Source organism: Rhamphochromis sp. 'chilingali' (assembly GCF_963969265.1).
Source record: "Rhamphochromis sp. 'chilingali' genome assembly, chromosome: 11".
Classification (NCBI taxonomy): Eukaryota; Metazoa; Chordata; class Actinopteri; order Cichliformes; family Cichlidae; genus Rhamphochromis; species Rhamphochromis sp. 'chilingali'.
The window spans coordinates 12,061,324-12,086,846 of record NC_137938.1 but is presented as its reverse complement, the minus strand read 5'-3'; the positions used below and the strand labels follow the sequence as shown (position 1 = coordinate 12,086,846).

The 25,523-nt window shown below is 38.9% G+C and overlaps 1 protein-coding gene across 2 annotated transcripts in view; it reads left to right on the top strand.

The window, feature by feature from the left end:
* Positions 1 to 25,523, top strand: part of dnah5 (dynein, axonemal, heavy chain 5) — a 128,434-nt gene that overhangs the window by 41,408 nt on the left and 61,503 nt on the right. For both annotated transcript variants that reach the window (XM_080895545.1, XM_080895544.1), the window contains 18 exons: positions 10 to 208; positions 297 to 469; positions 807 to 937; positions 2,637 to 2,790; positions 7,197 to 7,464; positions 7,670 to 7,793; positions 9,620 to 9,727; positions 9,901 to 10,015; positions 10,646 to 10,822; positions 12,914 to 13,117; positions 13,596 to 13,775; positions 16,608 to 16,745; positions 18,417 to 18,552; positions 18,959 to 19,140; positions 20,332 to 20,466; positions 21,750 to 21,905; positions 23,387 to 23,569; positions 25,335 to 25,439. In XM_080895545.1, the coding sequence (XP_080751671.1) occupies positions 10 to 208; positions 297 to 469; positions 807 to 937; positions 2,637 to 2,790; positions 7,197 to 7,464; positions 7,670 to 7,793; positions 9,620 to 9,727; positions 9,901 to 10,015; positions 10,646 to 10,822; positions 12,914 to 13,117; positions 13,596 to 13,775; positions 16,608 to 16,745; positions 18,417 to 18,552; positions 18,959 to 19,140; positions 20,332 to 20,466; positions 21,750 to 21,905; positions 23,387 to 23,569; positions 25,335 to 25,439 (2,868 nt within the window). The remainder of the gene's footprint in view (positions 1 to 9; positions 209 to 296; positions 470 to 806; positions 938 to 2,636; positions 2,791 to 7,196; positions 7,465 to 7,669; positions 7,794 to 9,619; positions 9,728 to 9,900; positions 10,016 to 10,645; positions 10,823 to 12,913; positions 13,118 to 13,595; positions 13,776 to 16,607; positions 16,746 to 18,416; positions 18,553 to 18,958; positions 19,141 to 20,331; positions 20,467 to 21,749; positions 21,906 to 23,386; positions 23,570 to 25,334; positions 25,440 to 25,523) is intronic.

Here is a 25,523-nt window from a genome sequence, read left to right as displayed (position 1 = left end):
ATTTTCCAGACGTTGATGGCACTTTGGAAACATGAGTGCAAGCGTGTGATAGCGGATCGATTCACGATGCCTGATGATGTGGAGTGGTTTGACCAGGCTCTGGCAAAGCTGGTGGAAGAACATCTTGGTGAAGAGCACAAGAATATGGTGGACTATGTAGCAGAAAGATATTTTGTTGACTTCTTGCGAGATGCCCCTGAGGCCACAGGTACTACTGAGTCTGACTATATTGAAATATATATATATTTAAGAGATTTTCTCAGTTTTGTGACCTGCTTTCATTTTTTTCCTCACAGGGGAAGAACCAGAAGACTCAGACTTTGATTTGCCCAAAGTGTACGAGCCTATTGAATCATTTGAGGCTTTAAAGGACCGTCTGAACATGTTCCTAAGCCATTACAATGAAAGTATTAGGGGTACTGGCATGGATATGGTCTTCTTTCAGGATGCTATGATACATTTGGTCAAGGTACTCTAAAGAGTTTTTTGTCGTGTTTGTGCCAACCAAAATAATCTACACTTCCTAACGTTTTCATCAGTCAGGGTTTTTACATTTCAAAGTCCTCCATTAATGTTTTCACACCACCTTAAAGCCCAAGGAATATCCTAACAGTTTTACTTCAAGGAGTATAAATTGTGGAGCGTTCACAAACAGTTGCTCACTCCCAGACATTTGCACTCAGACACAGATTCCTACTTTATCTTTTTAATGTATTCCTACTTTGCTTGCTATTTTCTTTTGTTGCCTACAACTTACTGCAAATCTAAACATGCTTATTTGACTCTAGCTCTGTGTGTATTTGTAGGTGTCGAGGATAATCCGAACACCGGGAGGTAATGCCCTGCTGGTGGGGGTTGGGGGTTCTGGCAAACAGAGCCTGACCAGATTGGCCTCGTTCATAGCTGGATACAAGATCTTCCAGATCACGCTCACACGGTAGTGTGCTGGCAAAAATTAATATTAATATTATTAATGATGTAGGTAGGGTGGTGTAAGTTGTAAACCTCCTAAGGATTGGATTGTGGAGTGGTAGTAACACCTTTCATTGTCAGATTTCCTTTTCTGAGTAATTCCTTCACAAAACATGTCAAACTAAAGTTGTTTTATAATCGTTAGATTTAGTTATAATCTAATCATTAATCATATAATCATCTATAATCAAACCATTAAACTCAGAACCTTTGTCACTGATGAGAAACATTCTGCATTATCAGCTCTCAGGCCCAGCAGCTAGTATATTCTCATTAGAGGTACAGATATCATACTAATTATATGATATCTCAGAAGCTCTGGCTTCACTAACATACTAACTCACCATCACTAACTCGTGCTTCCAAACCTGTCAAGTAGTTTCCTCCTTCAGTCCCTACATTCATTTATTGTCACACTTTCCACCGGTTTGTTCGCCAAACAGATTTTAATGTTTCCTATTAATATTAATGAACCACATGTTTGTCCTCTTAGCTTCACAGCTATCCCTGGTGAAAACGGATACCTCTATTGTGTGTCCCCTTCCTTCTTTTTCATCTGCTCTCTCTGATACACACATAAAACTGATTTTCAGATGCACATCCAGTACAGATAGTTCTCTTATTTCATGCAAACTCAATTTACTCTCTTTCTCTCCCTCTGTCTGTACAGTAACTTAGACTTTCTTGTTGCTTTAATGTACACAATTTCTTTTAAACTTTGTTATCCTAACACTATTATTCCTACTAGAGATTTTTTAAAAGCATTTATTTTGGTATATATGCTGCAGTGGATTCTTAGAAGCACACTAGACTGCATATAAAGAAGCATTTCTATCATCACAGCAGCCCTGAGTGGCTAGTAGTCATGCTGTCTGTGTCCGGGCTCTTTATCCTTATGGCTGACACAATGTTACTTTTCACTTAAGCAGCTTTTCTCCCTTGAGTGGAGAGGTTACTCTTTACCTGTATCTTGCTTAACTAGCTTCATTGTTCTCAAACTGCCATTATTTTGTCCTCAAATATTATTTCTTCTTTTACAAACTGGTCAACTCATCACTTTTGCTGGGTTGAGTTGGGAACAGGTGTGTTTATTTTTAATAACCAGCAATGCGTATCTAGTCTGGCAGTCACAGCGTAACTCCCAGCCACTTAGGGCTGTTGTTATAATTTCTTATTAACTACAGGATGGAGTATCTCATCTCACTGATAATCATTAAAGAACCAGATGAAAGTAATCTGTGGTTTCTCTCTCATGTTGTTTATGCAGTTAATATCTCCAATTTGCAGCTTCTTCCATTTTCCCTCTAACTTATTTTTCATCTGCCTCTTTATAATTCAATAAATTTGACATTCACACACTAAAGCAGGTGAACTTTCAAGCTAAGATGTGCTTCACTTTCATCGTCCAAGCCTCAAACTGGGGCGCCGACACTTTTTTTTTTAAACCGCTCTCACCAATAAATGTAGTTTGAGCTTCAATCTCATGAGAAATTTCATGCAAATTGGCACATAAATAGATGAATTAAAGTTTTTGTGCGATCTAGTTTTCTGCTGCTGCACTTTTTGATTGCATTTAACTATGTATGGATGATTTTTAGAAGCTGTAAAATTAGTTATTAGTGAAGAAAGGGTGTGCATATTTATTTTATGCTTTTCTTTTCCAGCTCATACAATACATCCAACCTGATGGATGACCTGAAGAGTTTGTACAGAACAGCTGGCCAGCATGGAAAAGGCATCAGCTTCATCTTTACTGACAACGAAATAAAAGACGAGTCCTTCTTGGAGTACATGAATAATGTGCTGTCATCTGGAGAGGTCAGCAGCACACACAAGGAGAAAAGATTCCAAATAATCCGTATTCATAGTAATGTAATCCTCTACTTAATGTGGGTCACAGTTAAGGCTGTGAGACCAGAACAACAAGAGAATATGCAGTGTGCAGTGTTTGAAAGTTGTATAGTTTTAAATTAAATAATCAATGAGAGGTTGAGGTATCTTTAAAAAGGCATCTGGTTGTTTCTACTTCTTTTATATCATTAATAGACAGTAGTGATCCAGTGCTGTGCATGTGCATGGACTGCATTGGCTCTGTTGTTGTTTTTCAGGTGATATTACAGTATATCCTATGGTTTGTAATCAGGAGTTATAGCTTGGGGAAACAGTTACTTAGATATAAGTTGCATTCTAACTTGTTTTGAGCCACTAGTAGAGTCTTATTTGATAAGCTGCCATGTGATGTTGCTACCATGATATCCATTTCTCTTTGTGGATTTAGCTAAGTGAAGTCAACAAGATATAAGCACATGTTTCACAAGCTATATGGCCGATTTCTAACCCCAAGATATTTTAAAGGTAGTATAAAAGATGGAATTTGGGGAGATGAATCTAATCTTCATCATCTTCTTAAATAGAAATTCATGTATGCTACACTTGACGCAGCCTAATATTGACCATGAACACTACAGCTTGCTCCGTACCAGTCCAACTTAGTGTGTCACTATTAACTTCAACACAGTGTTTGAAAGTAACTGGCATAGCCTGCACTAAACTGTACCAAACTGCCTAGTGCAGTATTTATATGGAACTTTTGAATAATATAAAGGAGAATACTTCAGTTTGTTTTGCAAGATGTTTCACCAAAAACACAAGTCAGCAACTCATCATGTCTGATTTAAAAACTCTAAAATGAATTTTGGGGCAAAATGCGCAGACATAGTTTGTGTGTTTTCTGATATTTGTTGAATTATGTGAAAAGTTAATCGAAATTACCCACCTTTATTTAAAAAAAAAAAAAAAGACAAAACAAAACGAGTTACTCTATTTATTCAAACTCCTGTTCTGTAGCACAACAGGCTAAAGTACAGCCTCTAGCTAGCGCTAGTAACTTTAATAATATCAGCACCATAAAGCCATCACAGGGTCAAGAATGAAATATGGAATGTGCTGAGAGCTTAAGCAGAAAATGTAATTATTCTTATTATGTACTGAGCCGTATCATGCCGTCACTGGAAGCGACACCAATGCGCATTCTGTTAAATTTTATTGCTCATTAGCTGAAGGTGCTGAAATGGCCTTTTAGATTATTCTGGGCCACTTCAGTCTCTGTTCATAAGGCATTCAAAATGTTATCCATACCTTTTATTTCCTGTCTTTATTATACAGGTTTACCATAGTTATATATTCTCTAAAATGTTTTTTTCCAAAGCTACTCTTGCTTTTCTAGATGGGTTTGGACAAAGACTGACTGACTTTTCATTGACTTTTCTGCTAAATGGCTAAAATTCCTCAACACTTAATGCAAGTTTTGTGTTCATCCCCTAAAATTATATCATAAAGTCTGAAATGTAAGCCTGCCATAAAACTTTAACTGTTTATAAAACTGTTTACAGAGCTCAGTTAGTGTTGGTGTTGAAAAATATATGGTTCCAAGTTTAAGTAAGAGGAAGGAGTCTCATTGTCTGATAGTCCATCTGAATGACTCATACTGATATTTTATATTAGATAATGTTACTGTAATTGGTCTGTAAGGCACTACAGTACAGAAAGCTACTTGGTGCTTCCTTAAGCAAGTTTTCAATCCATTGGTGTCTTTGTTCTGCAGCTTTTCTTTGCATGCTTTACAAACTTAATGTTTTATATTGCATGCATTTTATATTTATATTTTTGTAATTTGCCTTTGAATTGCTTTATAGTTACTGGAGAGGTGGACTTAGAGGTGGTGTTTATTAGAAAACTGTACAATTTATGAATTCTTTGGCACAACTATAATTGTCTGATTCACATATTATCTTTTTATGAAAGCACTGGCACCAGCTATTTAACAGTCACACATAGTTTTGGAAAAGCTACAAACTGTTGTACTCGCTCAGATAGCTGTGTATATTCACTTCAAGTCAGCTTAATTTAGTTTTGTTTAAAAATCATCAGTTTACAACACAAGTCTACTCAAAGTGCTTCAAATTGTGAGGTCAAACCCTTAAAATATTAAAGAGAATCCCAATAGTCCTCAACAAGCAATTACTTGGTGACATTTGGGAGAAAGTACTCTATTTTAACATGAAAAACCTTTGAGGCCTGTGTGAGAAGATAAGGAAAAGAGCAGGATAAAGAAGCATGTTAGAAGACAACATTTTGTTTTAGCACTGCATTCCGCTTTGAGTGCAGTAAACATTTCATGAATGCAATCTTAAGAGAGCACGAGTCGTATCAGTTCAGTGCAATTTTAAAAGTGTATTTTCCTCACCATTATGACCGAGTTGCAGTTATTTTCTCTTTGATATTTGTAATGAAATGAAACTATAATGGACAATCACATACAAGTACACCTCTGTGTACTACAGCATTCTTCATTACATCTGCTGAAAGACTCTTTCTCCACTCCCAGAATTTTGTTTTCATCTTTGTCCTGCCCTTTGATTTTTTTCCCCGCTAGTTCTTATGCACATTTCTTACTGTCTTCTCTCTACTCGATGGTTATATTTTCTCTTCCCTTTCCTCATCTTTTCTCCTCCTCTCCATGTTTGTTTACACAGTTGGGAGGGGTTGTATGAATTTTTGCCACCACAGGATATTTAGACAACTTTCAAAGCCCTTATTTTGAACTCCGTATATTTACATCTTGTTATTCGGGAAGTCACTTAATAAAAGAGGTCAGAAGTCAGATCAATTCATGTGACAAGTATTAAGCTTCCAGTGAGGTTTACCAGCACTCACCAAGCTGAAGCTCTTACACTGTTCGAAGTCAGTGGATATCATTGGATTTGACATTTAACACTACGGGAACACCATGATAAGAGCCATGCAGGCGCTTTTCCCCCGTTAGTTTCCCACTTGTTTTCCCTTCTTTCAATTATTTATTTTCCCATCTTTTTGTCTTCTTTTCTTTACATTTTCAACCGGCACTTCCTCTTTTCTAATCTCGTGTATGTAAACGTGTCTGCATGTTCTATTTCGCTGTCTGCCTGATAATAGTATTATTGTTTCCTTTCCTCCTCATCTTTGGCCTTTCCCCCCTGCTCCCATGTCACCTTTTCTTCTGCCTCCATGGCTTGATAACAGTTTAAGCAGCAGCTGCATTACCAGGTGGGGTAAATTTAAGTGGTGACCTGGGTAGAACGATATTGTTGTTGTTTTTTTATTGTTTGTGTGTAGGTGAGAGGTTTGTAGGTTATGTTTGTGTTTGGTTGTAGGAGGGAGTTTGTGTTGCAGTAGTATTAGGATGTTTGTGTGTGAGAGAAAGTGACAGAGATGAGAAACAAAAAGGAAAAGCAAGCTGTTATCGTGATATTGTTTTTTTGTGTGAGAGTAACAGATGGTTAGGGACACTTACCACAACACCACATAGTCCCCCATGACACTGTTTCACTTTCTTAAATCTGAGTTACATGTTCTCTCTAATGGAAACTGGGGATTTGGAGAAATGACTCAGCTTAAAACATTTAAACAGTGAATCTCGTACCTTCATCCACTTGGTTAAACTTGTACCCACCCAGCAAGCTGTTTTAAAACTCACCATTTCAAGATTTTTTGCCAGCAGTCACATACAGTTCATCAGCCAACCAATATACACTTCTACTGAAATTGCTAAGGAAAGAGGTTGAGGTAAGAAGAAGTGACAACTATTGTGAAGTGTGAGGAAGAAGAAGATCCAATTAAAATAATGTTAAAAAATGGTCAATAAAACACAGTATTGTGTAGGGAAATACATGAATGTTTCTAACATTCATGTCTTTGGACTGTGGGAGGAAGCCATTGTATTTGAAGAGAACGTCCAAGGTTTGCACCCACAGCCTTCCTGTGAGGTGACAGTGCTAATCACTGCATTTAAAAGCTGCAACTGCTAGATCTCTGTATGGGAAATCTTTGATCAGATCAGATTGAAAAATTACTCTGTAAAAGATTTGGTTGGCACTATTATCGGAGTAGAAATGTTTGAGCTTTAAAATACACAGCAGTACAGGTACATGGATTGTGGCGGGGTGTGGCTTGGGAATGGCTGCAGGGGAGGATGAGACACATCGGAGCTCCATCAGCTCATCACACCCCCCTGTTAAAAAAAGTATGCCGGGACCTGGCAGTTGTTGGACGCAGCTAAAAAACGCTGCGGCCATGAGTTGTAAGAGACGACAGCCGAAATTAAGAAAAGTGTTAAACGAGCGAACTATGGTTAGGTCCGTCAGTATTGTGATATCAGAGACACAACTGCATGTTTCTGCCTTCAGGTGTCCAACTTGTTTGCCCGTGACGAAATAGATGATATCCTCAATGATCTCATCCCTGTCATGAAGCGAGAGTTTCCCCGGCGACCTCCAACCAACGGAAACCTGTACGATTACTTCATGTCACGAGTTCGACATAATCTCCACGTCATTCTGTGCTTTTCCCCTGTTGGGGAGAAGTTCCGGAACCGAGCGTTGAAGTTTCCGGCGCTGATCTCTGGTTGCACCATGGACTGGTTCAGCCGCTGGCCCAAAGATGCACTGGTTGCAGGTATTTTTAACACACAGTTTTATTTTCACAAATGTGACCTGTCTGGTGCTCGCATTTCTTTTCAAAAATGTATGCGGTACATGTTATACTCTGTTTATTTCAAAGTGGATGCTGTTATATGAATACAAGATATCGACTTTCTTTGCGCTCTCTGAGGTTTTTCTTCAGTTAATAATGTCCTGTCTCGTTTCTTCCTGTCCTTCAGTTTCAGAGCACTTCCTGTCTGTTTATGACATAGACTGCTCAGCCCAGGTTAAATGTGAGGTAGTTCAGTGCATGGGCTCCTTCCAGGATGGTGTAGCGGAGAAATGTGTGGACTACTTCCAGAGGTACAGTACATATTAGGGGTGCAACGATACACAAAATTCACGGTTCGGTTCGATACTTTGGTGTCACGGTTCGATGTTTTTTCGATACAAAAAAATGTTCATGCCTTTTTAATTTGTCATTTATTAAAATTATAAATATATATTTTAACTCAAAAGTACAGTTTTTAAATTTAACCCTAACCCTTGTGCGTGTTTTTTATTTTGACAGCGAATGCGCACCTGCGGACCACTTATGTGCAGCCCTGGTTATTTAGCTCGTCATATTGCAGCCACAGAAATTCTTTTGTCCATGAAACCATAAAGCTGCACTTTCTTTTTGCCTTATAGTCTCATTTGTCATAACTTCTCCGTTTTGTGGTAAGCTTTTCTTTGGCTGTCACTTCTTCACCCTGACCTGTCTTATTTGGCTCAGCAGAACTGAAATATAAATCCTGCTGCTTTTACACACACACTCACATAACGCTCAGCGATTCTCTGCGCGATCAACCTCTCACATGTTTAAGCTGCGGGAGATTTCACTTGTCATGTTTGCATAGTAAGCTAACGATTAATAAGACGATGTCAGAGGAATTGGTGCACAAATTATCATCACTCACAGATCAGTGCTGTCGCTCTCTATACACAGTTCGCAAGATTGCAAAGTGAAAGCAAAAAAACAAGCGCAAATTCAAACGCGATTTCAATATGTCACATATTGACAGTGGCTCACCGATGCCAATGACATAATTACCCAGCTACATTTCTGAAAGAATGCAAAAGCATTGACATATATTTTTCCTTCCTACAATAGCCCGACGGGCAGGGTAGCCCGTCTGAAAAAAATCGCTAGCCCTAGGACGTCGGGCTAGCGATTTTGCGAGCCCTGTATCTGATTGAGGAATCACTCATCTTTGGAAAAGAGAGTTTATTACAGAGAAATGCCTCTTTCCAAAATAAAAGCTATATTATCCGCTTCTTCTGGGCTATATTCTCAGCAGCATAAGGAGAATCATGTGCTAACAGCTGTCTAAATGACTCGGCTAAAGTTAGTAGCATGCTTGTTGTTTTTGTCTTTGCACTAGGATGATGTCGGCGTAAATGTGCAGTCATATTCGTTGTGTTCCCACTAGTGCTTTCAGGTTAATCTCGTTAAAATGACCTTAACGCCACAACACGGCAAATCTCCGTTAACGAGCTACCCCTGATAGCCCCGTGCATGGGGCTAGACGGCCAACACGTTAACGAACTAACTGCGCTAACACACTAGCTCCCACCCATGTAATTGAGCATTGCGTGGCACATCCAACATACTGTTTTACTTTAGTCCATGACGCGCTTACCTTCAGGGTCATACGTCACATGAAAACCAAAATAATTCCAAACGCCAGATCTGAATGAGGGTGGGGGAGGTTCAATTTGCCATGTTGCAAGGAGAGCTTAACTTCTGTCTCGCTAGCTTGCCCTGCGCTCTTCCTTCTGACAATGCTGTCTGTGTGGAGCGCTCAGTGGATCTGCGCTCGACAGTGCAGCCTAGGCGGAGTAGTCGAACGCAGATTCACTGAGCGCTCCACACAGACAGCATCGTCAGAAGGAAAATTGATAAAATAAATGACAAATGTTGTATTGTTCGATACATATGCGTACCGAACCGAAAGCACTGTATCGAACGGTTCAATATCGATACGAATATCGTTGCACCCCTAATATATATGTATATATATATATGTGTGTTTGAAGATTATATGCATATATGTGAAGATTGTTTTATGTGTGTCTGCAACGCATGATGATTGTCATAATATTTAGCATGTTGCAGTATTAATGTAACCCAATTTGTTTGAATTTAGATACCGACGCTCCACCCATGTCACACCCAAGTCTTATTTATCCTTCATTCAAGGCTACAAAACCATCTATAAAGAAAAGAGGTCTGAAGTTCAGACTTTGGCCAACAGGTAAATTGTTCAAAATGAGTTCAACAATGTTGTGCAAATGATAACATATGCAAGTTGTGTTGCCATTTAAGCAAACAGAAACCCAGATAGTAGACAGACAGTACACAGAAGCAACAAGTTTGCTGTAATCATATTTGACTTGATCAACTGTATTCAAAATTTCTCCTCTTCAGGATGAATACTGGTCTCCAAAAGCTGAAGGAGGCATCGGTGTCAGTGGCAGCTCTCAGCAAAGAACTGGAGGTGAAAGAGAAGGAGCTACAGATTGCCAATGACAAGGCTGATATGGTACGTTTGTAGGCAGGGAGGGGATTTTTATTTGTATGTGTGTGGGTTTAAGGTTCAACAAGCATACAGAATGCTTCAGCTGGCTTTTTAGTTGCATTTTTATTAAAACAGCAACACGGTCTATGAACTAATCAACAGAATTGAATGGATACATGCTAGTTTGTATTAGACACTAATATAAAGTTTCATGCATTAATAAGAAAGTGAACACAGAATGAAGAGATGAAGTGTTTATTGTGTCCGTTGCTGGGAATCAGGCTTTCCAGTGATTGTTTGGGGAATATTGTATTGTTGCGTAAAATTACCCTCTTGCAGTGAGAGAAATAAGACAAACAGATGTTTAATGGGACGAATGTGTATTTTTTACAGTCATGCTTCAGCATAAGTGAAGCAGTTTAAGCCGTCTCTTTTTTTCCCTCCATTCGTGAACACTCACTCTTGTTATACAGAGACCTCTATATCAGGTAGAGCCTCTTCAGTGTTACAAATGCTCAGATCTGCCATCTCCCATTGGATTGAGCATTCTGTTTTCTACTTAACCACACTTACGATCTTTTCTCAGCTGAGAAAGTCTCCCAGCTTCAAATCATTTCTCTGTCACTTATAATGTGTGTTTGTTTTCTTGTGCAGGTGTTGAAGGAGGTGACAGTAAAAGCCCAGGCAGCAGAGCGAGTGAAGGTAGAGGTACAAAAGGTGAAGGACAAGGCACAGGCCATTGTGGACAGCATTTCAGCTGACAAGGCCATCGCTGAGGAGAAACTCGAAGCTGCCCGGCCAGCTCTCGAGGAGGCAGAGGCTGCGCTGCAGGTATGGGATGTTGAAACAGCAATGTTGAATACATGCCTCCAAGGCTTCCCTCCAGACTTAAATTTCTCAGGTAGACATATCTACGTTCAGACGTCTTTTTTGTTTGTTTGTTTGTTTGTTTGTTTGTTTGTTTTCTTTTAAATCACTCAGAGCCTATAGCCATGCTAGAGATTCACAACATGCTATACGAACCATTTCAGTTTAAATGTTAAACCTGAGTATTTTTTTTTGAGTACCACATTGGCGGTGAGTGTGAGTGTGTGTGTGTGTGCGTGAGTGTGTGTGTGTGTGCGTGTGTGTGTTGGACCGGGGGGTGTATTATAGGATAATTAGTTTTGCAGGTAGTTGATCATAAATCACTTAACGAGACAAATTAAAATGATCTGAAGATTACAAAATGTGCTGGAAAAATGATTGCAATTAATCATTCAACAGCAACGTGACATCGTTGTCTGAACTGGCTTTCATGAGCCAAATGTCACCCTAATGTTAGTGCCAGTGAAAAAAGGCGGGAGATCACCAGAGTCATCAAAGTTCATCTTGTAGACACCACGAGTCTTGTAGCTATTAGATTATTTCACTCATAAGCAGAGTTTTTCCTGTGTCACAGCTTTAGGGGGGTGAATGTAAGCATGTTTGATCCAGTAAAGCAAAGCATATTTGCTTTTGCCTTCATGATCTAACCCTACAATATAACTTGAATATTTAAAAAAGTGAGGGCAGTCTTTTTGTGCTTTAATGTGTGACTTACATTTACCCAATTTAGATTTCTCCTGCTCTTTTACTATGTATTGCTTCAGGGTGCCACTTAAAGCCCTCTGTGACTTAATGTGTGAAGCTGTATGAATGTTTCTGCCTGCAGCTTTACTGTCCTGGTGTGTCTAAACTTAGTATGGTCGTCTGGTGCCTCTAGCTGCATTGTAATTAAAGCTGTCCTCCTGGGTAGATGGTTGCATGCAGAGCTCCTGTGGCAATTCCCTCATTAAAAAAATGTTATCGTGCAACTGCATATAGAAACCTCGGATTTCTAAACAGACAACCCAAGACACTTCCTAATGTTGCTGGTGTTCTGCAGTATAGCGAGATTAAAGTAAAAGATATTTTCTAACTTATTCAAGAACATCAGTTTTAGTGGCAGAGGAGTTGAAGGAATTCATGTTTCCTTTCTTCAGGCTTTTCATACCACACTGTCACATTAAAATATTCACAGACCGGTTCTGTTTCCTGATTAATTTGGATATTCACCCAGCCTTTAAAAGGACCGAGTTTGTGTGTGTGCAAACTCAAGGTAACGGTACCATTCTATAACATTTCCTTGTCATACAAAAGGAGCTGATTTGCTAATAGTTACAGTGGATTAATGATGACAGTAAAGCATAAAATGGTTTAGTTTTTGTAGTTCTTGCTGAACTGGAGTGATGATTTTATTTTGTAACAATGGGCTTAGTGAGAGATTTTCATAAGAAGCTGTAGGAGAATAGAGGATATAGGCTAGTGAAAGTAGAAGTACATGATAACCCAGACTGTCTGGTGGCTGACACTCTAGTGGGAAATTCAGGCTTGCACTGAGTGGAAATGGAGCAAGGAGGAGAGAACAGAAATGGGAAGTGCAAAAAAAGAAAAGATAAGAAGAGAGTAAAGCAGCCGAACAGTTCTCACAGGAACATTTTCTTTACTGGTCTGCTGTCTCTTGTTTTAATCAGTCCCTGGAGGAAATCCTGTGTCACCCTCTCCTGAACTCCTCTCATTCTGCCACAGTTTATACTTACAGTCGTCGTGTTGTTTCCCTCTGCACACCTCCTCTGCTTTTATATTCTGAAACTGGAGAATTAGGTATAATCCTCATTAATGTATCTGTCTCTTCTTTGAACACGGTAATGAGAAACAAATGATTTATCCTTTGTTCTCGTCATAGTAACGCGCTGCTCTAATCGTCTCCTAACATGCTCTGCGTTTGTCCAGTTTGCTGGCGTCAAATCCTTACTCGACTTACTTGTCACATGTTTCCAGCTCTCCCATCGGGGTCATGCCATACAGTAAATGACTGTTCTAAATTCTCCCGCTCTCCGTTTGTCCTCTTTGCCCACATAGACAATTAAACCGTCGGATATTGCCACAGTACGGACACTCGGTCGCCCCCCTCACCTCATCATGCGGATCATGGACTGCGTGCTGCTGCTCTTCCAGAGGAAGGTCAACCCTGTGAAAGTTGACCCAGAGAAGAACTGCAACACTCCTTCATGGCAGGAGTCATTAAAACTCATGACTGCTGGAAACTTCCTGGGCAGTCTGCAGGTGCAGTAACATTTATTTAATTTGTATATAGTTAAGACTGAAGTGCTCATATTATCTCAACACATGATTCAGGATTTATGCTTTGTGTTATTTGCCATGTTTAACATGAATGAAAGCTACATTCTACATAATAGAAAGGGCTAAACTTAGACTCTTAAGAGTTTAGTCTCTGCACTTCCATAAAAGTGGTTCATGTCTTATTAAAATATTTATTTGTAAACACCTTTTATTTTAAACATAACCCATTGATGCCCTGATTTAAATAGTTTTTTTTTTCATCCTGATGCAATTTTGGTCTCAATTGAGTACATGCTCTATTTTCTGTCTTTGTCCCTTTCAGTATGTATTTTTTCATTTTCTCTGGTTTTGTATAGCTTTGCATTTTCAGCATTTGTCTAAATGCAAAGGCTGAAATAAGTCCCAGATTAAACCGCCGCATACTCATTCTGTTTTTTCTGCCTCTTTTCCCCTCCTGAAGCAATTCCCCAAGGACAGCATTAATAGGGAAACTGTGGAGCTCCTGCAGCCTTATTTCGAAATGCCTGACTACAACATCGAAACAGCCAAGAGGGTGTGTGGCAATGTAGCTGGCATAGCATCCTGGACCAAAGCCATGGCTTCCTTCTTTTCCATCAACAAGGAGGTCTTGCCCTTGAAGGTAACAAACATTATTGCAGATCTAGTAGAGTGCTTCCTCAGAAAAGCAGAAAGTGAACTGAATAATCTACTATTCCACTGACTACCAATTGGCATCTGTAAGTTAAACTCACCCTTACAAATATGTATTATGAAACACCTCCTAAAATGTGTAACATTAGGGACACACACACACTTTTTGGACTATTCTCCCAATCTGATGAATATGAAACATTTCATTCTGTAGAAAAACCACAAGCCACAAAAGCACAAAAAGGCACATTTCCACACTGCAGCAGCAATAATTTGCTGATGGTAGAAGTTTGAAGTGCAGCAAAATTCAGAAGTATTTATCCACTGATTATAAACATTGGGTGCATCTCAGATTTTCAAGGCTTACGTTTTTAATCTTGTGATACAAGCCTGAAAATGGATTTCCTCAGACTCCTTGTGCTCAAAGACTGCTTATTTATGCAGCAGGCTGCACTATTTATTCGCTTTATGTCACTGGAATCCCTGTGAATTATTCAATTATTAATTATGAATTATTAAATCCACACACCCAGATCTGATATCTGCAGAAAATATGTGCAAAGTCTTGATTATTACTGCACAGCATCACAAGTTGTGTAAGCTAAAAGCTTACCAGCTGAGCCTTCTCTCACCTTCATGCTTACCCCAGAGATAAAATACAAACATACTAAATCTTTATTTTTGTCATTTTTTTGTGTGTGCCATTTTTGACAACTAAATGGATCAGCAAAATCAGCCACTAAAGGCAAAGTAAAGTGTTTAACAAAAAGAAAAACGGTGTATTGCATCCATGATTGACCTTTAAATCAAACATTTTCTTGATCTGTGGCTGTTTTTGGGGAAAAAGGACTTAGTAGAAAATATAGAGCTAACATTTTCAATGTTAGAACGTTTCTAAAGTGTTAATATTCAGCCTTACCTTATTCAGCAGTTAATTCTTCCAAAACAGAAAATTATTTGGTCAAAAAAATATAGAAATTTAGAAAATATGTTTAGAGATAATGTAGTCTAAGCACGACGGAAAAGTGGATATAAAGATGCCAGACAGTGCCAATGACCGCTTTCTAACCAGAAGCAACTGAACTTTACTTCAACTAATTTCTCTTTTACTTATCATTTTTTAAAGGGACAAACTTACTTAACTAGTCACCCTCTAAACTGAGTGTCTCTAGTTGGATGAGTGTGCCAAGCTTGGTCAACGGAAGAGGTTACAGAATCATGAGAAGCACTACACAGAGTTGCTTGCAGAAGCTTGTTAGCTACAAACAATACAAAACTAGCTAACAAGCAACCTTTAGTTCATGCAATCAGGAAACACAGCATGGCACGTTGTTCACACTGTCCTGAATAGCAAAGTGGCAGCTCTTTTAAAGCGGCTGCTGTGATTAGTGCTGTATTCCAGTTGAACCACTGCACCGGGGCAACTGTCCAGTCATTCGTGAGAGAACGCAGAGCAGGCCAGGAGGCAGGATGAGAGACAAGTCCAGGCACCAATCATTAACAGGGGCTTGCACATGCTAATAAGCATACAAAACAGACAGGGCTACCCATACGGAAAAGAAATAGTAAAAACTTATATGTGATTACTCATGAAAGTGGCCACTTTCATGAGTAAATCATATAAGGCTTACATGATTTACTCATGAAAGTGGCCACTTTCGCATTACTTTCATACATTGTTTTAGTAAGTATCCAAAACATACAAGTTTCATTATATAATTTTTCAAGGGATCTTATATCTGTTTTCACACTTATATGCTTTTCATACAAGTTTCACACAAGACAGATACAAACTTTATAAGATTTATATATATATCTTTTCCATATGGGTAATCACGCCAGATGAAGGAGCGAAGTGACCCATGGCTGTAACATGTGCTTTCACCAACACAAAAGGCAAAATTCTTCTGAAGAATCACCCACTCGGTTAACTACAAGTAAATACAAGCTGCTGTGAATGTCTGATGGGTCATAGTCATTTAAAGGCATTTACAGTGTACATTTATGCTTTTGGAAATGTTGCCTGATGATGACATCTGTTGCTGTCACCCTTGTTAGTTCTCATTCAACACCTCTCTCTTTTCTTAACTGCATTCTATTCTTTTTGCTCTAGCCACCAATTTCTTTTTCCTCCTTTCCACTTTGTTTCCCTAATCCCCCTCCAAACACACTCACACACAGCTACATATATACACATCCCTCGGCACTGTTGTTTTATTTTGACCTTTTGTGGAGCACAGCCTACAAAACAGATTTTCTGGTTTCGAGCCCAGTGGTGTTTTCCCTTTAAGCTGGATACAGAGATACAGTCGAATGGACAGACATGCAGAAAGATGAGACGGGATGTTCCCCTCAGATGTCAATTAATATTAAATAGCTATGTTTTTTCCTTATCCCACACCAAGCACACTCTCAAGTTTTCTCCAAAGCTTTTGAGCTTCAGTGTTTTCTCTACAACCCTAGCTCTATACACAAACTATCTTTTTGCTTACTTCTGTCATCTTCAAACTCTTTCTTTCAGTGTTTATGTCCATTCTTCTAAAATATCTTACTAACCATTTTCAGACATTTCTGCCTCTATTAGATAGCACACTGGTAACTGAGGCCATGGGTTAGAGTTGAACGCTGGCTGCTGCATTTAATCTTTGTGGGTTGCGCATGCTGTGAGATAAACTGGCATCCCACTAACCATTTAACTATTTAATGACTTTTTCTCTGTTTTTTACCTGAAGCTTTTAATGTGCAAAAAACAAAGCAAACAAACAAACCATCACAGCTCTCCCCTCCACACTCTTTCATTGTTTTTCTCTGTTTTTTCTAGGCTAACTTGGCCGTGCAGGAGAATCGTCTGACCATAGCTAATGCGGACCTTCAGAAAGCTCAGGCTGAGCTAGACGCCAAGCAGGCAGAGCTTGATGTGGTACAGGGGGAATATGAGAAAGCAATGATGGAGAAACAGGTCAGCAACTTCATCAAAACACAACTGTAATTTAGTTCAGTACACAAAACCTGTGTGTTGCTCCTGATATAGGAATTTAATACCTTTTATCTTTTATTTGAAAGTGCAACAATTACTATAGGGGATCAACTGTGTTTATTATTTGTTACATGATATTTTTTCCCACGTTCTTCAAGAAAGCAAAATGTTTTTTGAGAATATCAATGTGCCACTGATGTAATAACAATATTATTATAAACTGCAGTATGTACAGTATGACAAATGTACCATAAGATCTGTGACAGCCTGGCTAAAAGGAAAAAAAGGACTGAACCTTAGTTACTGAAGTGACTGAGTAACACCGGTTAATCCTCTGTGGAGGTCTGTGAGAGCATCTGGTCTGTGTTTTCCCATGTTCAGTACACTTTGTGATGTGAAATGTAACATCTTAATGGAACAGCAAGTGAATCAAGACTCCCTGATTAAGAGACCAGGACGGGAACAGGTTATAATGTCATGATTAAGATGCAGAGACTGTTCATCTTCCAGGGCTAAAAGTGAGACTGAAAGGCTCGTTGCAAAGGCATTTGGTGTTGATGATGGACAGGAGTGGCTCCAAGTGAAGACCAAAGTCTCGATGTAAAACAGAAAGCAAGCTTTATTAGGAATGCAGTCGAAGTCCATAACTAAACAATAAAAGGCAAAAAACAGAAAAAGAACTGGAAATCTAGATGGCTCTCTGGATGAAGACTGGGAACACTAGGCTCATGGGAAGGAAACAGACATGCTTAAAAATATCATAGCTCAGTCATTAAGATACTGATGATCTAAACAGAATCTGATGGACTGTAATCAAGTGTTTAATTCAATTATGTTTAAAAGGCAAGTTAGATTTGCAGCATAATTTACCATGGTGATATAACTCGGTAAGAAGTAAACCACCTTCATAATACAAAAAACTCAGGGTTAGCCCTGAAAGTACCAGGATAAGATGAAATTCTGCTTCATAGCACAGGCCACATGCCTTTTTCAATATTTCCCCTTTATAAAGTGGTAAAATATATTTTTTTTAAAATGAGTCCTGGAAAGCAAAAGAAGACAGATAAAGTGAAGATAACATTAACAACAATAGCTTGGGGCAATACAAGCTTCCCAGGACGTGTTAATCTGTCTGCATTTGTATGCTTTGTTTGTAATCACAGATTTAACACCCAGCATTTTCTTTATTTTGCCCAAGTCACTGTGTTCCTGACACATCACACTACTTCTTCTCTCCTGTGACCTGTTGGAACAGCACCACCTCTCCTTTATAGTCCTCTTGATTTACAGAAGAAGCCCTCGGTTTTTCTCTCCTGCTTAACAAAGCACACACTTCAGCAGTGTGGAAGGGCACTGTGTCCCTCTCTGTCAAGCAAAAAAACCTAAAGTGTGGCTTGCGCATGCAGTGAGGGGCAGTTCGCTGGTGAGCAGCTGAGGGAAGAGGCAAATATTCTTAGATTCATGCGTACTAAGTTAGATAATGATGATGGGTATGTAATTCTGATGAACAGAGATGAGCTTTTAGGGGTTTAATCCACGAATGTGCAGATGGTGGAATAAGACTTGGATAGAGGCAGACACACTTGGACAGACACACAAGGCTAAATAGACACATCAACCTACTGACCTGTTTGCGGGCCCCTTTCCCATCAGACGCTGCTGGAGGATGCTGAGCGCTGCAGACACAAGATGCAGACAGCGTCCAGTCTCATCAGCGGTCTCGCTGGCGAGAAGGAGAGATGGACGGAACAGAGCAAAGAGTTTGCTGTCCAAACCAAACGGCTCGTGGGTGGGTTTCACAGCAGGTTTCAAAAACATAGAGTTAGCCTCTGCAACATAATAACAAATATCTATCATAATAATATGAAGTTCTTTGTGTGATATGGGAAATGTTCTGTGGATAAATAGTGTGCAGTGAAGTGAAAAATCTCTGTCTGATGATGCAGTTATACTTGGAGTTATAACCTTAATCTGTCATGTCGTTATTGTATGCTAATGTTTTTAATTTATCAGCGGGATGGTCCTGATGCTACTGTTTGACATGGAATTTCTTGCACTTTTAAAATTACCCTACTAATATTTAGGCATGTTCTCATTTCAGTGCATAGGCAGTGCCACATCTGATTAATATGTAACTGATACACTGATGTGTACTGATAAGTATGTACACGTAACAACGCTTGTTCCTGTTCCAGGTGATGTTCTTCTGGCCACAGCCTTTCTTTCTTACTCAGGACCTTTCAATCAGGAGTTTCGTAACCTTCTGCTGAATGACTGGCAGCGAGAGCTGAAGCAACGTTACATCCCGTTTGGTAACAACCTCAATCTGACTGAACTGCTCATTGATGCGCCCACAGTTAGTGAATGGAACCTTCAGGTCAGTGATCTATTTTGCTAATTAAAGATGTTTTTACATATTAATGCCACATGTAATGTAGCACAACATTATATACCAGCTAGCCCAACCCAATATACCAGCTAGCCCAACCCAGTAACCCTACAAGCATCACTGCTGTTTAGTTTTCTGTCTTCATTTATGCTGGAAGCCATAGCAGAGCTGTATGTTTTAATTTTTTTCAGAAATCTCTCAGTCATAACATGGTATATCATGTTTAGACGGAAACTAGCGAGCTAACTTCCTGCTAACCTATAACTCTAATCTAACCTATAACTATAATCTTATAAATTCTGTTTTCATGGATGCCTGTATGTTAAACGTAATCGTTACACCTGGTAAATCAGCAACGCTGATCATTTTATTAAATGTGAAAGAATTTAGACAGTTAACTCTCTGTGATGTCGCACTGTTTGTTCGACTTTGGGACCTGTCCTGAAACTGACGGAGTTTTGGACCCAGATTGTTCCGCAAGGCTCTTGACTACGGTTGTCTGACGCTCTTCGTAGCTTACCAAAACATAGTTGTACTAAAACATGTTTTGACAGATTTTTGAGTGCTGTGTACCACATAAAATCGGCACAACCAGAATTCATACATAAGGCTCACTGTCGATTTTTGAGAAAATTAAAGGATTTTATGTGCACCTTAAAATCCTGCGGAAAATAAGGTAATTAGGTTAATTAAAAATTAACTGATAGCGTCATTATTATTATTGTTGGTTGTAGTAACAGTAATGTAGTAGTTAGTAGTTGAAAGAAGTTTTGTGAATATATGGGAATCTAACTAGAATTGCTAACATTTTTGTTAGCTTAAGTTGTTTTAACGTTTGTGTAAATGTTAGTTTATGTTAACAGTCATATTTTTTTTTACCCCTCAGCAGTAAAAAGCTGATATGGTGTTGTTGTCAGTCTGCTGGGTCGCCAACCGGGTGGTGTGGACGCCCAGTTTGTAAATCAGATAACTTGAAAACCAGACAATTTAGGATTTTTAAACTGATACCATAGGTGCTACTAAAACGCTGATGGGTAGCACTGGTAGCTGCTAATATCTTTTATTTATCTTTAAACGAGGATCCCAGGAAACATTGATTGCTGGACCATTTATCATTGGTGGAGATACTGTTAAGCATCAAGATTGACCCTCACCATTTATTCATGTTGTGTCTTACAGGGTTTGCCAAATGATGACCTGTCCATTCACAATGGCATTATTGTAACCAAAGCTGCCCGCTTCCCCCTCCTTATTGACCCACAGACACAGGGAAAAATCTGGATCAAGAACAAAGAAGCCAAGAATGAGCTACAGGTTTGCAAAACTATCTTCTACAATTTCGTTTCAATGTCTGAAGCATATAAAAGTTAAATGAATGCATCCATTCATCCATCCGTCATGCAGCCTTTTGCATTATACCTAGTCTTCTTCACCAGTCCAAATGTCCTGTGCCCATTTTGATTTTTAGTGGCCTCTAATATCAGAATCAGAATCCTAGAGGAAATTGTGTGTTCACAGTTCCAAGTAAGAACAGTTACTACCAAGTTAAAGTACCAATGAAATAATACTAATTTAAAAATAGAACAAAACAGCTCTAATAAACGAAAATAGCTCCAATTATAAATATCCCAATATATTAGACAACACTGAATATAGACAAAGCTGAAATTGCAGTGCCCTTATATTCCTGTATAGGATGTGCAGATCATAAGTGTGTGCAACTACTGCAGTGTGTACTGGTGGTTTAGATTCATGAATTTTACAGAGAGAGAGCCACCGGCAGGAATTATTTCCTGTGTCATTCAGTGGTGCATTTGGGTAATCTCAGTCTCTCACTGAACGTGCTCCTGTGACTGGGTGGGAGGTATTGTCCAGCATTGTCCTTATCTTGGAAAACATCCTTCTCTCTGACACCACATTTAGAGAGTGCAGCTCCATCCCCACAATGTTACTGGCCTTGTGGATCATCATTGCTTGTTAGTAACTGTGGTCCTAAATTCTTTAATGCCCTTGGTCCTTCCTGCTATCCAGTATACAGAGCACAATGTCAAAACCCCCCACAAAAAAACTACCACCAATTCTGCAGACATAATAAGCTAAGCAAAAGTCGCTGACCCTGTTAGGGGCAATCTCTAAGCCGAGTGAATGCATTCTGAAATCCCATTATTAGCATCCTGGAGACACATTTCCTCCAGCGGTAGGTTTCAACCCTTTCTTCAGGTCACATCATTAGAAAAAGTTTATTTATTTTTTTCTAAAAATGGCTCACTTGAAAAGCAATTCTTTGTTAGCTTGAACAGTCAGAATCTGCACATAGAGGCTGACCTTTGTAGCTTTGAAGGAAAAGTGAGGAAACCACACATGTGTCTCCTACTCCTGTTGGAGACAAATATTATTGCTGCTGTGGTCACATAGGAAGGTTATTGTATCGTACAGTAAAATCAGTATTTTTGTCTGTTTTGTAAAATCTTCTCACATTTAGCCCATTTATTTCATATCCTCAGGACAATATCAGGCTCTGTGGTGGTGGTCATCCAAACTGCACATTGAAATCAGACAATTACCATTTTAAAATGTGTTTTCTTGTCTGATCTCAGATCACCTCACTGAATCACAAGTACTTCAAGAACCACCTAGAGGACAGTTTGTCTCTTGGTCGACCCCTTTTGATTGAGGATGTGGGGGAGGAGTTGGACCCTGCGCTTGACAACATACTTGAGAAAAACTTCATCAAAACCGGCTCCACTTACAAGGTAACAACACAGAACGAAATAATCCTACTTAGATCCATGTGTTAGATTTTACTTTTAGTTAGAAGGGTATGAAATTGGCAGGCATGTTCAAAGACTAGTGGTCAGTATGATGAGACTTTGCCAGCTTCTCCTTGGCACGCCAGCTGTCACACCTGGACTGATAGAGCTTGATTAGCTCAGACAGAGAAAAACAAGCTCTCTCGCTGACACTGCACAGGTAGTGTCGACTAGAAGAGAGTTTTAAGTATGAGTATCATTGGCAGCCAGACCACATTTCCTAGATCATATTAATTCTTTTGAGACAGATTAAAATGTACTTGGTAAGTCTGGGAAAAGGGTTTACACTGTGCAGTGTACATTGTACTATTTCCTCCTTTATTTTGCTGTTTTTTATAGAAGGTCGGCATCATTAGATCTTGTCAAAAAGGCACAGTTGGTTCTCTTGACTCTGCTTTGGGTGTTCAGACAGTTTTGAAAGCTACATTAACAAAAAATACAATAAAATATAAAATTTTAAGACATACTCAGGGAAACAAACATTCAATATGTCACCACTTAGAACAAGGGCAAGTGTCGATACTTTAACAGACTTCTGTTGCATAATGAAACTTCCTTTTCTTTTTTATTTCCATCATTTTTGTTGATGCCAAACAAGTTAAATTCACCACATAAATCGAACTCAATCAGTTGTTAAAGTAACATCAAATTAAATACAGTACACAAAGTGCATTCGGTATCCTGTATTAGCTCACATTCTAATGCAAAGGAGTTCAGGCTGTGGAGCATTGAGCCAGTGCAGATGGGATGTTGGTTGATTTGAATGAATATTATTTTTTGGGGGGCGAAATAAACAAACTGGAGCTACCTGATGCTGTTGCGTGAGTTGTGGGTGTTTGGGGGCATGTTAGTAAAAAAACAAAAATAAAAAAATCAAATGATTTTACAGGATGAAGGCTGAAATTGCAGCATACTTTTGCAGAGTGCTTCCTGTTCCTGAGATGCGAAATGCACCGATTTTGACTCTATTGCAGCTTCAGTTTTATGTAATGTTGAAGATAATTGTAGTTGGGAAAATTGCAGATCACAGTTTGAGTGGTTTTGGTTTCATTAGCCTAAATGACGACCCCAAATTAAGCTTTGGAAGTAGACTCTGGGTACAACAGGACATTCATATGTTTTTAATGGAAAAAATGGTTTGCGCTTTTGGAGAAAAAACATTTATATTGTGCGCAAATGTCTTTTCTGTGTTGCTAATAAAGATTTGAACAATTCCAATTTCCTGAAAACACAAATGAGAACACTCTAAATTAATTCTGCACTTTTGGATGCTAAAAATATGAACTTTTAGCATCCAAATACACCCACATTAATTTCCAATGGAAAACCAGAACTCCAACCAGTAATTCCAACTCTGAGCTCTTTATTATGTTATTTGTAAGACTTAATATTCTAAACAATAACACACATACACCCTCTTGCAGGTGAAGCTTGGTGACAAAGAAGTGGATGTGATGAAGGGCTTCAGGTTGTATATGACCACCAAGCTGCCTAACCCGGCTTACACTCCTGAAATAAGTGCTCGCACCTCCATCATTGACTTCACTGTCACCATGAGAGGACTGGAGGACCAGCTGCTGGGCAGAGTCATCCTCACTGAAAAGCAGGTATACAAGTACTCAAAATGGTAGCCACTAAAGCCAGACGATACATAATTAAGGAACATATTTAAATTAGGTTAGCATAATGTACTATTAGACTGTACCCCTGCATTAATACTGCTTATGTGCATCCTTGTAGAACCTGAAATAAATCTTGAACAACATTTAAATGCAGACTCTCTACATCTTTCCCAATCTCATTTTCTCTGTACTGTGACATCAGAACGCCATTTGAATACAAACAATTGCAACCGCCCTGCTTTGGTCAAACACAGTGTGAGTGGGGAATAAAAGTAACCCAGAAATAGTGCTCACGTGTATCGGTACCAAGCATACGCACAAAGACACAGACAAGTGACGTCAGTCTCACTGGGGAATAGATTAGTGAATTATAAATGCACCAAATGCAGGACTCATTGATTGTCACTCTGAAAAGGCTGGTCCTGTTACAGAAAAGCAATTTTCCCTCTGCTGATAGCTGGTCATGAAATGAAAGATTTATTCCAGATGGGAAGAGGCTTGTTACTGTATCTGTGTACTAAATTTGGATTTAATCAAATAAGAGCTAAAACTACTACCTCAGCTATAAGCCCTGCTTCTTGTCTTTACAATTTGTGCAGTTTTCACAAACCCAACATCACTGTTGAATCGTTTCTTTTTACTTTCAGTCAAACTTCAATTCTACGCACAGCTTTCAGCTCCAGTATGACTTACATCTGTCTTTGTAAGCTATTGAAATCATTCATATGCAGTAATAGAAAGGGTATGAATACTAATTCTGTCCTCTCAGACCCACTGGTTTCAAACCAGCCTGCTGTCTTGACCATAATAATTCTCATAGTAAAAGTAAAATTATAGGAAATGTAAAAAAAAAAGCATTTTCATAAATATTTGTGTATTCATATTATATTATATTATATTACATTATATGTAAAGAGCATTTATCATTGATAACAACCTGCTGTGATAGTGTCCAACACAGCAGTTCTTAGGAAAATATGCTTGTAATCTACAATCAAAATAGCAATCTAATTGATTTAAAACACACCTGCCACTTAGAAGTGGTGACTGTTTTTTTTATACCCGCTTAAAGGCAGTCAGTTTAATGGGATGTGGATAGTCGGCCTACTTATGAGCCACCATTAAATTTGACTTAGATAACAAGACAAATTTTGTTTTAGTTTAATCTCTCGCACTCTCAAAACAAAATATCACAATTATTGTCTCTCATACTCTAAAAGGGATTTAGCATGCTGGTCAAATTTATGCTCCCAGCAGGCAAGGCTGTGGTGTAAATTTTGATAAGACCTGCTTTCCCCAGTGCAGAAATAACACTTTTGGACACTTAGACGAGGTAAGCTGGAGTCATTTGCTGGGGCTTACTTAGGACTACGGAGAAAAGGGCGACAACATAGCTTTACAGGTCTTATCATCACCCTGAGGCTATCTCTCCTCTAGGGGCGTTTTTATTCTTCATAAGGATTCTGCTCATCTATTCATTTAGATAAGGTATTTATTAATTATTTTTGCCAAAATCTCAGCTTCTTGACCTTCACGCGGCTGCAGATATTAGTAAGAATAATATAGACAGCTACCAGAGGCCACCATGATAGACAGGCACCGGAGAAGAGTCTAAAGCCACAGACAGAATCAACTCATCAGAGCAATGCAGAATGAAAGACCTTTGATTTTAATGACAGGCTTTCTCTAGCACCATCCTGCAGCTATATCTGCTCATGTGGTTGTGTTTTCTTTGCTTTTATGACACCAGGAATTGGAGAAGGAGAGGACAGACCTCTTGGAAGATGTGACATCTAACAAGAGAAAGATGAAGGAACTAGAAGACAGTCTTCTCTACCGACTGACGAGCACACAGGCAAGAAACCGCAATGTGTCAGAAATGTTCTTTTTAGAAATGGTTAACTACATTGCCACCAGTGAGAAAATGTTTTATTCATTT